At 37.2% G+C, this 17,804-nt stretch overlaps 1 protein-coding gene across 1 annotated transcript in view; it reads right to left on the bottom strand.

Annotated features, from left to right (window-relative positions):
- Positions 1-301: 301 nt before the first annotated feature.
- Positions 302-17,804, bottom strand: part of IL1RAPL1 (interleukin 1 receptor accessory protein like 1) — a 1,339,829-nt gene continuing 1,322,326 nt past the window's right edge. The window contains exons 10-11 of the mRNA XM_053202213.1: positions 13,262-13,432; positions 302-12,813 (exon numbers count right to left, since the gene is read on the bottom strand). Coding sequence (XP_053058188.1) covers positions 12,095-12,813; positions 13,262-13,432 — 890 coding nt within the window. The 3' untranslated portion in view covers positions 302-12,094. The remainder of the gene's footprint in view (positions 12,814-13,261; positions 13,433-17,804) is intronic.

Below are 17,804 nucleotides of genomic sequence, written 5' to 3'. Positions count from 1 at the left end.
CCTTGGTCCCCAAACCAACTCAAAATCCTATTTCTTGATTTCAAAGCAGGGTATCTAACTAAATACAGGTACGTTATAAGGAGATATATATTATCATATATTTAAATATTAACCAGCACACCGTTTTTGTAAATATGTTCTTTCTCATCAATCTTCTAACATTTTTAGCCCAGGACATGCTTTCGTTAATAGGCAGGTACAAATAGAACTTTTGACAAATTGAAGAATTTTTGCCATGTATTAGTTCTAATGTCATAAATATTTAATAAGTATGGGGTGCTATTAACTTGTCTTACTCTCAATTTTAGAAAATAAATATGTCAGACTGAAGCATGAAGAATAAAAGTTCTCCTAAAAACAACATTTTTAATATTTTTCTTATAAGGGATCTATGTTCATACATCGAACAGCAAAACACAATTATAAATATTTGTAGCATGATACTCACAGAAATGGACGTTCACTACTGTTTTCAGGATCTACCGGCATTGATTAAAAGAAGTTTGCATACGCAACTTATTCACATTACTTTATTTTTGTTATTGTTGTCGGTATTATTCACACACACAAAATATTCAAGTCATCATATCCTTGCATTTAACCAGTGAAAGAGTAATCTGGAAAGAAAACATTTACAAACTGGACACATACCCTGTTTATTTTCTCTGAAAATTGCACTCCATAAAGCAAGTCCATTTTGAAACCTTTCCCAGTATTATACAAAAATATTCTTGTGCAAGTAATAAATTTATCTTTAAACATCCAACTTTTTGAAATTGAAAGCAGTCACACCAAAAGTTAGCATTGTTAATTTTTAATCTAAACATAGAACACTTTGTGCTTGTACAAACGGCTGTTATCATGTGCTCGTATACTCATTACATGGATCTGGCAAATATACTTTGCCATTATGCATGAAATTATGTAAAAAAGTGTAATCAGTGCAGAACTTGCCTATTTTTAAACAATGTTCTTTAACCATCCTCATCGGTATTTGTTTATATATAATTTCTTTTTGGAAAAAATTTAAGGCAAGTGCAATCAAAATTACAAAATCACTATCTCTATTGCTAACATATGCAGCATTCATATTGAGTGAGTGATCTCCTTCCCTCTTAAAATGAAAATACAAAATGCTAAGTATGTTACGCTTGCTACAGTTGGTTATGGGACCCTACCTACAAGCCATAGTTAAAATCTTTAGAGATATCAACATCAACGTATACTTCTCTAGTGCTCCACCAGCAGGAACCTCTGCTACCCTCGCCTGTAACATCTTATCCCATGTCCAGTTTTCTCATGAAAATACCCAGCAAGTTATTCAGCTGCCCATTCTGAAGATGACTGCGAATACAAGTTCACACCGTGGTGTAGAGTACGTAAGGTGCAGCACTCATAAGTTTGTCAGTTGTAAATGTACTTAGTTCTATTGTGTTTCTATCTCACTTCAGGGCCGGCATGGATTCTGTAAAGTAAAAGAAAACTAAAAAAGAAAACGTTAGCGGTAACTGTATTTCTAAAGTTAGGCTTTGCTGAGGACATGTTATTTGCTAAGGATGTAATTTAAATGGAATCTGAAAAAATAAGTTATTTCACAGCCCAGGAAAAATAAAATCGACTAAAAGATAGGAAATCCATGGTAATAACTTTGACGCTTTCACCGGCTTTTCTTATGATAGTTGCTGAGCGCAATACCTTCCATTTTTTATAAATAAATAATTCAGGGCTACCATGTAATGGAAAACTAGAAAATGGAAACAATCACAGAATTTTTCTGCGAAAAGCAAGAATGAGCTGACTCTCTCCTTGAAGATAAAATGCATGTCCTTAAAGAAAAGTTAGTTGAACAGAAACCTGGGTATTTATTTTTAGCCTGTGCAAAAATGGTCACTGAGTAATTTCTTGATGGAGGGCATTATCTTGGGAACTCATATCACTGTTTATTTAATGTAGAGCATGTACTGATTAAGTTTACTTAAATGTATTACAAGTGTGTGTTTTTAATTAGAGTGCACAGACATTATACATGCAGGCACACATGTATGTTAATTTAGCTCACTAAATGCTTCGTGTTGCCAAAGTTGACTGTTTTGAGCTGTTGTCCAGATTGTGTTCTGAAAATAAATCAAACTCACTTGGTATATTGTCTCTTTCGGCTTAGTGTAGAAATTTAAAAAGGCTGTATTGCACTCAGTAGGGTTCTACTACTACTGAATATTATTTTTTGGATCTTCTGGTTTTATAAAACCATAAACTGTAAGAGGTCAGTCCTATAGTGGCTGTGGAAGTCACTAGGATATGGGTGGAAAAGGTTAAAAGAATTCTCCAGAAACTCTATGACATGGCTACTCCACAATTAATGTATGAGAATATTTTCTCCTAATAGGAGCCATGTCCTTGAGACGTGCATGAGAATCAGACATCAAATAGGACCTTCGTCTTAAGAAACAGAAGCGACAAACTTCATCACTGGTCATCATTCCTGGTGTAACAAAGGACATAACGGTCAGTATTAGTCCAGTGAGATAAATATACGTGGCTGAAAAAATATTGCCAGTATAAGTGATTAAGGTGTGAAATTAAGGACCAACTGAAGTTTATCGTTGTGTCAGTTGTCATGTTGCTGAAATAATGCAAGATGGGGCATTTAACTTACCATCTCACAAAGACCTAACTAAATTTATGGGCACTGCATGGATATAGTCTTAGACTTTACATCATTCACCAGAATAGGGGTCACCAAATAACATGATTGTAAAAATTTCCCAGCGTTCAATTGTTTTGGAGGGTGAGCCAGTAACCTATGCTTGTAACAAATGCTGCGAGTGATTCTTACGCTAAAGGATGGTCGGAAAAGTCTTCATTAGAATTCATCTTTCTGTGAACTCATTGTTAACATGAGGGAAACTAATTGTTCATTAAGTCCAACTAATTTAACAAATTTGATGTCGATGCCTTTATTTTCACAATCAATATCTTTGGTAGCCCTAATTTTGCTTTTTTTCTTCCTTAACAGAAACACAAGCGACAACAGACATATGTTCTCTAAGAAGAATGTGTTCTTAGTTAACGCTTAACTATCAATTCATTTATTTTTCTTCTATGCTGGGGCATTTTTTGAAGTCATGGATTTCATGAAAAAGTTGGACTCCATTTTTTTACTAGTTCTTTTTTCCCCCCTTCTTTTTGAGATATTCTCAGATGAAGTATAATTGTCTATATGTAGTTCATTTTTTTTTTTTTCTCAGGACATCTTCATTGTGAGTGCTGGTGGACAAATTGGGAGAGATTGTTAAAAAAGGAAGACCCAGTTTATGGTAACATTTATCCACCGCAAACTTTAATCTTGTATTCCAAAGAGTGACAGCAACTGTAATGACAGAAACAACAAATCCTACACCTTTGTTTCTCAAAGAGCTGTCTGTAGGCCTTCACATTACAATCACCTGGGAAGCTTGTTAAATAAATAGATTCCGGGCCTCACTCCAGTACTATCAGAGTTAAAGTGGAATTTCCATTTTTAACAAGGCTTCCAGGCAATTCTTCCAAAGCCTAAAATTTGTGACCCACCCGTTCGGCTCCTATAGTTTTCAACTCTGCTGTTTTTATAGAATTACCTAGAGACTTCATTAAAAAGCAAGACAAAAGATAAGAAAACCAAAAAAACCCTAGCAACTAACAATGGGGACAAAACCCAGACTGGTTTAATTTGAATCTCTGGGACTCTTTAAATCTTCCCAGGTGATTGTAATTGCACCCAGGTCTGAGAAGTATGACAACAGGCCCTTTGGAAGGACCCTCTGGACAAACGATTTCACCCTTCACCGAGCCTTTATGTCGCAGTATCCAGTGTACCAAAATCGTAATCTCTATTCATACCTTATAATGTTTAGCAATCCATTTCACCTTTTACTTCGGAAAAGTGTGCTGAGGCCCTTTAAAAAAGGATTTTCTTTCAGATGTCAGTTTTCAAGTTCATAATTGTGTCAACAGCTCTTCATTGCCAAGGACAATTAGAGTACTAAGATAGCTCCTTGCTTAATTTAAACCAGTCATTTTTATAGGTTTTTGGCATTTTCTTCTACTGTTTGGGGGAAGCTTTCACCTTTTATTAGTTTTTTTTTCTCCAGAAGTTCAAATTTGACTATCTTAGCAGTTTTTCCTGAATCCAGTCATTCATGAAGCATCTTGATGACTTTTGCCATTTATCATCTTTCCTAGACGGTTACCTGTTTTTTTTTTTATTTGAATCATGCAATTATATATCATTCTGCCATATAAACAAAACTAGAACAGTACCCCTAAAGTCAACTTTGATGTATTATGTAGTTTTTTTAATCCTAGCATATATTCAATCAAATACATAACTATTTCAATAATAACCTCCCTCTGTGTACCATTTAAAACCAATTGACAGTTCACTGAGATAAAAATTCCTAATTTAAGCAGACATTGACTAAAATACTGGTCAGATTTAGATGTTCTCTATTCTCCAGGATTTCACCCTGCCCTCCCCACACACATCAGTATCACTGGGCACGAAACAGTGATTGATCAAGGAATTTGTCTGAATTACTCTTACAGGCCATAGATAAATGCTAAAAATCCCACGTAAGTGATCGGGTGATGACCATTTTAATTCTCTGAATATTTACTCCAGTCTCTGTTTCTGTTTTTCCCATAAACATAGATTTGATATCAATTAGAAATCTTCTAGAAATAAGATGGTCCATGGGTGTCAGTCTTTTAACCACCTGTCAATAGTATGAGTGTAATTGAAACTTCCTGAGAATTTAAATGTGTATATGTAAGGTGCACAAATAGTCCCAGATATTCTTCAACTACAGGGTTTTCTCTCCCGATATTTTTAATAATGGGTCAGGTCCTAGTGTTCACAATTTGAAATACAATAGGGGAATTATACACTGAGTCATAATCCATATAACACTTTACTTTTTCAGTAGAAGTTATTTTTTTTTCACATTTGAAAAACCCTACTGAGGTAGAAATGACTTTATGAAATTTTAAATATATTAATTACTCTGAAATCCAACCTGAAATAACCTTACGGGGTTTGACAAATATTCCTTTCCATTTTCATAATGATTTATTTTGGAGTCATCTTTGATAAGTGTTTCTTAAAATGCTGTCCTAAGATAGGAATTCTGCCTAAACAGCCCATTGATTCTAAGAGGTTTATGGTTGTTCACTTATTACGCTTGTGATGTAAAGATTCACCACCATCCCCCTCCCCCCAAAGAAATAAATAATAAGTTTACTTATCTTTAACATAAAATGAAACGTAAGGCCAAAAAACATTTCTCTTTAGGAATGACTGTGCACTAGAAGCAGGTGCAGACAGAGTAGAAAAATAAGGTGATTAAAGATCTTGGTCACTTTAAAATATTACCTGAGGGGACTTTATTTTAAGGTTGTTATGTGAGTAGTACCTTAAAAAGCAAGGAATAAAATACCTGGGGAGCAAGAAGTAAGGAGGAGAAACAGCATTTCTGTTTCTCCAAGGACGTTATGAAATAGATGAGGGAAAAATGTAGAATTTAACCTTGAAACAATCATTAATGTGCTAATGACTTTTAAGTGATCAAGTTTGTGATTCAAACCTCTCCATAATCCCGGAGTGAAGAACAGAAGAGGGATTGTACGTGAACTTGATTTTTTAACAAGGTTTTCTTTTTGTTCAGCCACTTGGCCATGTCTTAAGTCCTTTCTTCACAATCATAGGAATTAAGTCTAAGAATTATAAGCTTATAGAGACATAAACAGAGAGGGAAAGAAAAGTTTAACAAGAGTTATCAAATTAACGAAGGTACTTACATATGTTCCAACAACACATTATTTAATTTATTTTCAGCTATAATCAGGTAGAAACCAGAAGAAACATTTGTAGCTTAATAAATAATTTAATTTCTTGAATTTCTATGTAACATATAAATTTATTTTTACAGGATATATAGAGAGCATACTCATAGAGAGCAACAGACTTATGAAACGACTATAAAACACAAATTATAATTCAAGTTTAAAATTTCTCATTTTTACACGTGTATTTGTCTATTTTCCTATTGCTAGTCAAAGCAAAACCAAATATATAGTTGTAAGTATTCTAAGAAAAAAAAAAAGAGCGCCTCCATCACCTACGCGTGAGTTACATACATTCTAGATTGTACAAAATCAAAGAGGGTAGGCAAAACTAAAGGGAAACACTATGTAAAATGCACTTTTTACTGACTGTTGAACATATCTGAGAGTGTCTGAGTTTAAAATTTGACTTGAACACCAGCAGAGGAAAATGACTAAATTCACTTTCCTACTTGGGTTCCCTCAAACTCTGAAAATGTAAAAGTTTTTACAATTCAATAGCAGGTTATATGAACATATCTCCACTACTTTGGCGGAAAGAACACACTAAAAATTCTAGTTACCAGGAGCATATGCTGCAAGGAATTTGGACAACGGTCCATGTATCCTAACATAAAGATGTCTTCATCCCAGGTGAGAATTAACCTAAAACACTCACAGCTGATCTCCCCAAATTTAGTCTCTCATTGACTAGTAAGGATAGATCCAAATTACTTTGCCACATGTTCATGCACTATGTAATATGTCATTTTACATTAAATCTTTTTTTTTTTTTTTTAATGACCAGCATGCCCTTTGAAACTTAAGGTTATCTGGACTATGAAGATTGAAATTTACACAACATCAATATTACACATAATAGTCTCAAGTTCATGTGCAGTTCTTCGGTTTCTATTCATTTAGTAGTGGAGGGAACACAGTGTAATGATTTAGAGTGATTGCCTTTGTTAAGAAAGAGAATACTTTTCAGGCTTGTGGCCCCGGGGGGATGCATCAATGAATGCAGTGAATGGTAGGAAAACAACAATGCCTTACTTTACTAAATACAATGAACAGTTCAGAAAGAGGAGTTTGTCAGTGGACTCAGAGACTACTCAGAGGGACATTTACTAAAGGGCAGGAGGAGAATGTTCTTTTTATATATCTTACTTGTCTGTAATAGAGAGATGTTTTCTATTGTGAGACTGGAAGAAAGAAATGATAGTCGATGGAAGATGAGAACTGAGTCCCTTCTTGAGGCATTTTCTAATGCATGACTGAAGTCTGATGATGAAAAGACACACAAGATTAGGACTGAGATTAACTCATCATCATCGTCATCCTCCTCCTCCTTCTCTTTACTCAAACTCAGGTCGTACAGCTCCTTGTGACAGTATCGTCATTATTAAAATAGCACAAACTTTCACCTCACTGCCAGTCCTGAGTAAAAAGCGAAACTAAATCACCACCTCACTTCAGTTGATTTCTTAACATTCATCATATTGCTCCAAAGTCATATCTTAAATCCTGAAACTGGCAAAAGCACAATTGCTGAAAATCAAGTGTATAACCAATTCTAAATCCTGGCACAAGGAAATGAAGTCTCTTTGGAAAAACACGTCAAATGATTGTTTCTTTTACTCCTGTACCGGACTATTTCTTCTTTGTTTTGTTGTGGGAAACATGAGTCAACTCAAATCATAAAGGAGTTTCATGAAATAAGGCATCATGCCAAGTCACGTTTCACATTCCTCCAAAACTATCTTTTGAGTAACTTAGGAAATGAGTAAACGATCAGAGTAATCGAGTCAATTCTCATTTCTCCGGGCACAAATTACTTGCCGTCCTACCCACTTTTTTCTCACCGATAGACCAAGTCTCCCACAAAGTCTGGTCATGTTGGGAGAGGAACTGCCTCCGTTTGTTAAGAGACTGGGAATCATTCCCTGAACTCTCATGAATGAAGGTGAGGAAGAGTAGGCATAGCAAAGCTGGCAAGGTAGCTGCTTTATGCCAATGACAATTTCTGAGACTATGCCCTAAATCCAAACATCAATAGCTTTTCAGAAGCCGGATGTCTTTGAGACACACATCCAGGAAAACCCAGTTTGGCACACAGTCACCATTTTGTCTGGAATTTCAAGGCCTTCATTATTTCCTTTAATCCTTTTTATGGACTCAGTGTCCGTGAACCTAAGTTTAAGGTGTGTTGACAAGGATAATCAAAATTTGGCTATCAACGACTTTCTTTGCTCAGAATAATAAAGTGGGAAGTGCTCAGGATAAAGCGAGAGACAGCTCTGCTTCCATGGACATGCTCCTCCTGTTAGGGAAGTCAGTCGCTTCATCACCTCTTTGTAATGCTGGATATACTGTTAAAAGTGTTGTTCAGTGATAGGGAATACGTGCCCGTAGGTGGGATTTCTAACCCATTTAATAATATTTCACCTTTCTGAACCAACTACGACAAGGATGGGAATGATGGCCGAGCACATTCAGATCAGAGACAGTAAGGGGTTTTCCTCTTCCGTGCCTGCGTATTCTCTTATTCCATTCAGTCATTTCACCTGTGCAACACCGATGGTCTCCTTTGGATCTCACTAAGCTTTCTTCTGAGACTAAGGACAAACTTCAAGTAAATAGAAAAAAAAGAAGAAATGAAGCACAAGATACAAAAAAAATACTTCTTGGAAAAAGGAGAACTATGGTATCATTCCAGAATCAGAGCATAATTTACAAACATATGAATTCATGTTTTCCTAGAGATGGTGATCTTAATGTACATAAATGGTATCTGTCAAAGTTAATGACTATTCTAGGATAAACAAAACTCACTTAGAGTTTAGGGATTGGCTCTGAGTTAATATTTGCTCTCGTTATAAACTGCTAAATAATAATGAAATAAGGAAGAAGCGTGTCCGATATGTAAGATTAGATCGATAGGGTTCAAATATATAGATTATGAAGAAAGTAATAAACCAAAAATGGTTGACTCTTGGAACAATCAGGTGTTCAGCTACAGAGATATAGTAGCTTCAGGACTCTTAACTCATCATGTCTTAGACTTATTTCACAGAATTGATCTAAACTTAAATCAGCTGGCTGCATGAGATACAAATTTCTGCTCTGCTCATAGGAAATCTAAGGAATGAATTACAAATTAAATACTCGAAGATTTGAGCACCAGTATACAGGGTAGGACGCTCATAGGCAGCAAGTAGAGTTTACGTTAAAGAACCAGATGGACTTTGAATCCATAACGTGTCACTCGGAGCCCGAGCACTGAATGATGAAAAACAGGCAATAGCAAACATCACATGTGTCCAAGTCCAGAAGCCCATTCTCTCCCTCAGCCTGGCTAACATATTCACACCTTCAACTGTATTTTTACAACTAGGATGTTCTCATTCCCCACGGTCCCCACCGAAAAAAGAGAAGGATGAAACCTAAGCACTAGGGAAAATACATTTGTTCTCTTTTTATTGTGAGTTCTAACATAACTTTTATTAAACATAGAGCACGTGAACACATGACAGCATCCTTCAGTTGTTCTCACACGGAGCTGATAGAGGAATACTTGGGAGGAATGTTACTAAAGCCATAGATAGCTTCTTCTCCATTTGTTTTCTTTTTAAAAAATATGACAAAGCATTAGAGGAAAAAAAAAGTTTCTTAAGTTGTGAGAATATCAAATATTACCCATCAATCCCTGAATCATGCTATTCAAAGTGCTTAAATCTACACTAAAAATAGAACAAAAAATGTACTCCCGATGCAGCTAAATTAACACCTATGGATGCCTAAAATATGACTGTGGTCTGATTACTTCCTCTATACACTTCCATCGTGCACTTAAGAAAAATTAAAAAACAAAGAAATCAACCAGGCCATTGCCATGTTTGCAGTTTTCTGAGCACTGGGGGAGTGTGGAATCCAGGCCAGTGAGGTTCACTGGCACCAGTCCCTGACAGGTGTCCATAGTACAAAGGAAACAATGGCCTTCTTGGATTCTGAAAATAACCCAATGTGCAAAGCTGACAAAGTATATGTGTCCTTGCAGCTTCCGTTCTGCTTTGTGAAAAAGTGACACAGGTCCAAGGGGAGCATGGGAATGAAGAACAGATTGGAGAGAAGGACCCTGGGTGACTTGTCAGGGAAATAAACATTTTAAAGCAAATAAAAAGCACTGCACATCCCAAGGCTCCTTTACCTTGTCACACGAATACTGAGACCTTTGCCTTGTTGCAGAATTCTTAGGCTCATCTCATACATTTGCAATTCGATCTTACCCTCCCAAATGAACTCTTTCGAAGTTTACACTTTTTCTTTTCCTTTTCCTTTTTTTTTTTTTTTTTTTGTGGCCAACTCACACCTTTAGTATTGCGACCCACACTGTAGAATTGTTTTCTCGTTATATGGTGGTAGGAATAAACCGAACATACGATAGTCACTACACGAGCCCACAGACGATGACTGGAATGGAGGTTTCTACAAGGAGTCACTAAAGTAACGTAGTTCTATATTCGTGTTTTCGGCACATCGATTTTTTTTTGTTGTTGTTGTTAACTAAAAGCTACGTAGGTAATATTTCCCTTTAACAATTCCACCCTCTGCAAGTTCCTTGATGATTGATTTTGCATTATCTTCACCATGAATATTGTATTAGCTGCTTATGCCATTGGTTTCAAACATAAAGCTAAACGGTAAGGGATGAATTTCTTGGGAGCATCAGCTTTCTGTTTCTGAAAGATAGAATTACACAGTTAAAATAAAACTAATTATTTATACAGTAAAATTATTTTAAACACTTTCTCATCTAATTTAAAAACTATTTTGCGTAAATAATGTTTATTTTGAAAATATCGATTTCTGTTGGTACTCATATGCTTGACCTCCTGAGTTCTTCTATAAACACTTCGATAGTAATAAGCGTTGCTTATGTTCACAAACTGAAACCGAACACTTGATTCTGAATGTAGCATTAAAAATTAAATACAGTGAATTAACATTTAAATACAAGGGGACCCCATAATAAGTTTCACAGATCTGTTCTGACTCTTTAGAAAATAACATTTTGTATCATACAAGGTGACAAAACATATTTGATGACACATCCTGTCCTTCCCTTTGGTTTGGAAGCCTTCAATGTAAATTTCATTTCGACTGGTGTTGATTCACCCTTTTGAGTTAACTTGCCTGGCATTTGCACATAATCTCATTTGCAGAAAAATTATAGAGGGAAAAGAGGAAGTAGAATATTAAACAAAAACAGCCACAAACACATTCATGCCTTTCCAGGAAGTGATCAAATATAGGGCTTGATTTTTTTTTTTGTTTTTTTTTTTTGTTTTTTTGTGTGTTTTTTTGTTTTTTGTTTCTTTTGTTGTGTGTGTGTTTTATATATATATATATATTTATATAAGGGTACATCAACTCATTTAAAAACAGAAACAACACTCTCTCCCCCATTTTCATGCCCTTGATCTTCTCTTCTGAGCGCTCTGTGGTGGTCACTGTCAAGTGACTAGCACACTTCTGGGTCTGGAGTGTATTCTGACGAGCAGTGAATTAAACGTTAAGACAGTTAGACCCACCCCCACCCCTCCTCAGAGTTTACACATCATGCCGCCATTAGAAGGGTAGAGGTGGGGAATGAGGTGGGACAAGGAAGAGATTCAGGGCTCTGATCGGCGGGGCCCTCCTGTGAACGAGTGTTCTTCTTATCTTTTTTTTTTTTTTTTTCCCCAAATGGCAAGGCCCGCATTCGTTGCACGGCTCTCCGGAGGCCCACACGGCCCTGCTGATCCCAGGCAGAACCCAAGAGAGGATCCGGTGCTCCTTGTCCCATCGGATAGATTTGTCCAAGCACCCCAAGGAAATGTTAAAAGCAAAAGAAAAGGAAAGAAAATAAAACCCATTCTAAAACTAAACTAATGAAGCAAAAAAGGGTTTTCTATCTATACATAAGTCTCTTCTTTAAAAAAATGTAAATTTACAAATTCCAATGACATATAAAACAAAGTCAAAAAATGTAATGATAAGAGACATGGTAAAACAGGAAGACACTGATGCTACAAAGAAATTGCCAAAAACATATGTACAAGACCCTGTTTTTCCTCGTGTTCTAGAGATTGTAATGCGTGTTTTTAACAGCAGCAGTCGAGGATTTAGTTCCAGGCACTGGACTGCAGACTCCACTCAAGCTCCCAGGGACGGGGTGTCCCTTGCTTTTCTGTCACCAAATCACACTGGATATACTGGTCTCCCTTGGCAACAGCGGCAGGATGGCACTGTTTGTGTGGGCCTCATCTGGATTCTGCTCCCTGCTCGATTTTGTCTGTGGCCGCTGCCCGTTGATGAGTGTCATAGGGATGTTACAATAGGTATGCTGATTTCCTATGGAGGTAAGAGGCAGGGTGCCGGTAGGAGGTACGTCATACTCGTAGCTTCGGTAGTAGTGTTTCTGACGCATTTGTGAATGGTACGTGTTGTGAAAGGTGGAACGGAGATCTGGATGGGCAGTGGCTAGAGCTGTGGAGGTGGCCGCGGCCATGGAAATGGCCGAGACAGTCTGCAGCTCCCCAAAAGGCCCCTGCTCGCTAACATCTAAAGCCTGCTCGTGTGTAATGGGTTCTATCCTCTTAAAAGGCATTTCGTATTGTAAACGTTTCCAGAACTTAGAGTTCAACTTGTTGCATTTTGGTCCGTGCCATTTAATAACCGTCAGGAGCTTGATGGTGTGCTTGAGGGCTTCCACCTCCTGGTAGTTCATAATCCCTCGTAGTTCACTGCATTCGATGAGTATCACTTTGATTTCTCCAGTTACCAGCATGTTTCGAAGTCTGGTCTCCAGCTCAAAGATGCTCCAGCCCCTTCTGACTACGTAGTTTGGGGTCATGACAATAATCAGCCTCTTGCTTTGATCTACACACCTCGCCACGTCTTCAATGTAGGCTATAAAAGAGAGAAGAGTTTATCGGAATGAGTGCATCAAACACCTGGCCCCAAAGGCCCCAGTAGCTTCTCTCTCACACATTAAATGAGAATTGTTGCTCGGTGGGTAATACCTTGAGAAGATGACAATGGCCAATGACCACGCTGAATAGAGTGCGGGCTTTGCTTTTCTCAATGTTGGAAATATTTTTCCTAGTTACAAATCTCCCATTTGTGTCTTTAAATGTCAAGGCTCATAAAATGAGATGCTTTACAGAACAATGAAAGTGCCTCCTCAGGGGTGTCAAAAATTAAGTTTCATATGAATACATAATGACATTTCTTTCTTGAGACACTGATACACACAGTTTTTGATGTAGAGAACCAAAAGTTAAAATTCTGCCTAAAAAATGATGATACACAGACAGACCAAGAATATGCACACTCTCAACTGAAAACATTAACTTACTTCCAGTTGGGATTAAATCTCTGTCTGGTATAAACAACTTATATCCGTAATGCTTTTCAAGCATGTCAGGTAGGATTTCAAGAGCAAAGCGTTCTTCTTCTCCAGTCTCTTGATTCCACTGGTCAGGATCCACTTTGGTGTATGATAAATAGGCATCATAATCTTTATTGTCTGTCAAAAACATTACAGAGTAAAGTTGAAGGCACTACATTCCACAGAAAACAACAGGACATGAAAACATTCAAGTCTTTTCAAAAACATCTCTAAATGCTCTGCTTCGGGGACACCGAAGACGGAAGTCTATTCATTTCCAATAAGAAGTCAGTAACGCCAAATATTCTGGAACTAATTGGGAGGTTACAAACTCACATTTTTATTTTTGTTGTTGTTGTTGTGAGGACAGTAGCAAAAACAAAATCAACAACAAGAGCAATGAAATGTTAACTTCGAACATTTTTGATGCATGGATGGTGGAGCATCTTGACTGCTTAAAAAAGGCACATAACTGAGTACTATGCTCTTACTCTAAATAATTGTACATTCAACTAATCCTGCCTTTGGTCATTTTACTCTGTTGAAAAAAAGAAAAGTGCACTTGGCTTGACCATAGAGGAATGGTATTTTGATGGTGGGTACTGTATTGATTTTCTGTTGGGGAGAAAATAAAACCTTGGAATTATTAATTTCCTACTGGGAGCCAGTTGTTGGACTTGGGGAATGAGAATGTTATTATACTGAATTATTTTTAGAAAGCCATATTGTTTTGCTGATCTCTGTTTATCTCACACGTAAAATATTGCCAGATATTTTTTATTATTTGACCATAAGAATGAAAAATAATTACAATATAAGTGAATGAAACTTAGTTCTCAGATCTGTTTCTTTCCTCACTCTTTCCCCTTTTTGACATGGAAACTCTTTAAATATTTGATGACTACTATCATGCATTATCTTTATCTTAATTGTTTAACATTAAACATCCCAAATTTCATATTGGTTGTTTCTAATTAAAATAAGTCATTTCTCTTCTGGACAGTCTTTCATTCATCAGTTGCCTTTTCAGAACGTGATTATCCGGATTCATAATTCACCTCAATTCTAAATACTATCAGTATGTCGAGCTTACCAAATACCAATATCCTTAGCTCTCTTTTGTACTTCCCTGATGATTGTCAGCGTATTACTCAGTTATCAGATCAAGTTGAATCGAAACATTCCTAAATTTCAGAACAAAATGAGCTTTGCATTTGGCACAGAACATTTAAAACGTTGGGGCTATAAAACATCAAAGATAGATGGACGTCCTTGACCGTTGCTCTGGGTGGCTTTGAGACACTCCTTTTGACTTTGGTGACACTATAGCTCACTTTCAGAGATTCATATGGGTGTGTTCATTTCAGTAGTCTGACAGTCCTGAGCCAGCTAGAAGTCACTCTATAAGTAAAACTTGTTAGGGCAAACTCAGAAAACTGTGAACTGTATCTGAAGTTAAAACAGGTATGTAAGAAACTAACAACTCCACTATGGGATACCTGAATGAAAATCTTTAGATATAGAAGACTTTTTAAAAAAAATAAAGCAGGTTTCAGGTTGGAAAAAAGTCTAGAAAATAGCAGTCATCCAAACATGCCATATTTTGATACTTGGTATTTTCTTTATTCTTCAACCAGGAAATAGCTCTACATATTATAAATAAAATTCCATTTTCACCAAAAATAATAATTATATTTGCTATAGCATGTCGATGTAAACAGTTTAGTTGAATAAGAAATCATAGAAAATAGCACATAGTAAAGCTAGTATGTAATACCAGTTAATATTTAATTAAAATGTCCATGCATTAGATATTCACAAGCCATATCTATGAGACATAATATTAATCGGTAGCTTCCAATCTAGTAGGCGATGTAGACAGCTCAATGGTTTATTTCTAGGGGACAAACATGTTGCTAAGAGTAGTAAAGGGGTCATGGCCCAAAGGGAGTGTTCCTTAAACCAGACTGTGGATGGTAGAATGATTTCATGCATATACTATTTTTTTCTTAGAAGTTGTTCTCTTCCAGTTTGCTACAAGGCACTATAACATGTGGAAGTTTGCCCACTTCTGGGGAGCCTAATGACTAGATCCTCATTCCTAGCCCTTTACCTTCTTTAAGCTTAAAAATACTTGAAAATCAGGGGCACCTGGGGAGCTCAATATGATAACTGACCAACTCTTGATTTTGGCTCAGGTCATGATCTCAGAGTGGTCAGATCAAGCTCTGGCTTGGGCTCAGCACTGCCCGTGGAGCCTGCCTAAGATTGTCTCCCTCTCCTTCTGCCCCTCCCTTGCTTGCTTGAGTGCGGCACATGTTCTCTCTCTCAAACTGAGGGTTGCTGGAGGCGTGTTGGGTGAGGGGATGGGCTAAATGGATGATGGGCATTAAGGAGGGCACTTGTTGGGATGAGCACTGGGTGTCATATATAAGTGATGCGTCACTAAATTCTACCCTTTTAAAAAAATTTTTTTAAGTTTATTTATTTTGAGGGAAAGAGGGTGCAAGCAGCATACGGGCAGAGAGATATGGGAGAGAGAGAGTCCCAGGCAGGCTCCACACTGCGAGCGCAGAGCCTGATGTGGAGCTTGAATCCATGAACTGTGAGCTCATGACCTGAGCTGAAACCAAGAGGCAGACACTTAACCCACTGAGCCACCCAGGTGCCCCTGAATCACTAAATTCTACTCTCAAAATCATTATCACACTATATGTCAACTAACTGGGATTTATTATTTTTAACATTTTTTTATTTTTTGGAGGGCGCCTGGGTGGCTCAGTTAGTTGAGTGTCCGACTTCAGCTCAGGTCATGATCTCACAGTGAGTTCGAGCACCCTGCCTGTGCTGACAGCTCAGAGCCTGGAGCCTGCTTTGGATTCTGTCACCCTCTCTCTCTGCCCCTTCCCGGCTCACACTCTGTTCTCTCTGTCTCTCAAAAATGAATAAATGTTAGAATTTTTTTTAAAAGAATATATTTTTTATTTTTTTAATGTTTATTTATTTTTAATGTTCATTTATTTTTGAGAGAGAGAGAGAGAGACAGAGTAGAGTGGGGGAGGGGTAGAGAGAGGGGGAGACAAAGAATCTGAGGCAGGCTCCAGGCTCTGAGCTGTCATCACAGAGCCCGATGCGGAGCTTGAACTCACAAACCGCGAGATCATGACCTGAGCCGAAGTCGGACGCTTAACCGACTGAGCCACCCAGGTGCCCCAACTAACTTGGATTTAAATAAACTTAAAAAGTAAAAAAAAAAAAAAAAAGGACAAAAAATTGAAAATCATATTAATATGAACACCAATAAGAACAGAGCACTCAGAAGAGATGAAAACAACTGGTCCAATGATACTGGTAAGTTCCAGCTTGATATCACTGTTGCTTACACGATACTGTTTCTCTGCCTCTTCCATGGACATTGCTCTTACACCTCATAAATGCTGTTGTTCCTCAAGATGTTTTCTGTGACCTGCTTCATTTGTCTCTCAGCCTACTTTCCTTTAAAAGTCTCCTTTCCTGGAGCTGCTGGGTGGCTCAGTCAGTTAAGCATCTGAGTTTGGCTCAGGTCATGATTTCATGGTTCATGAGTTCAAGCCCGGAGTGGGGCTCTGTGCTGACAGCTCAGAGGGGATTCTGTGTCTCCCTCTCCCTCTGCCTCTCTCCCCTGCTCACGCTCTGTCTTTCTCTCAAAAATAAATAAATATGAAAAAAAAATTTTAAATCTCTTTTCCTCCTTTGACATCAATAATCACATCTATAGATAATTCCCTAATTTAGATGTACAGACCTGTTTTCCTTCTCAAGAACTAGCTACTATACCCCACTTTCACCTGTAACCTGGACCCCTTAATCCGGATGCTGACAACATAACATGCTTCTGATCTCATGCTCTGTTCTTCACCTTTTATTTCACTGTAAGGTTAATAACATTACCATCTTACTTCTTTATTCTCCAAATGTCAGATGTATGTTCCGCTTATCCTTTTTAATTACTGATAATGTCATAGGCATTCATTGGTAAAAGTCCTTTGGATTCTGTTTCCAACCCAGGTTGGGTCCTACTCATTTCTTAGCTGTTATAATTCTATTTTAGTAGGTCTTCCTTCTGTTTCTTTCTCCTTCTGGCCCATTCCACGTACAGTTGTAAAATTTATCTTTCCAAATATCACCACTGATTATGTTTATAGTATCTTAGAAAATATTTATGGCTTCTCACTGCCAAAAACCAGCAGCTAGATCTGGAGTGAATTTCTTTTGAATTTGAGTCTGACATCTTTGACTTGGAGGTGATCTCTTTTCTCATGTATGATATTATTGTGCTCACATCTTTTCTTTTTTCTTTGACTACAATATCCTTGACTGACATATGTCACTAGGGCTTAGTAGATGCTCAAACCGAGCGTGTTAATTAAATAAACGAATAATCTTTAATTTGGGTATCACATGACTTCTATCTTAATAGCCAGTGTGGGGATTTTCTCAAGACCTGGACTATTTCCTAGGAGAGGTGGCT

Source organism: Acinonyx jubatus, chromosome X, assembly GCF_027475565.1.
Source record: "Acinonyx jubatus isolate Ajub_Pintada_27869175 chromosome X, VMU_Ajub_asm_v1.0, whole genome shotgun sequence".
NCBI lineage: Eukaryota > Metazoa > Chordata > Mammalia > Carnivora > Felidae > Acinonyx > Acinonyx jubatus.
Note: the sequence above shows the minus strand (reverse complement) of the source record. Positions and strands in the feature narration are given on the sequence as shown.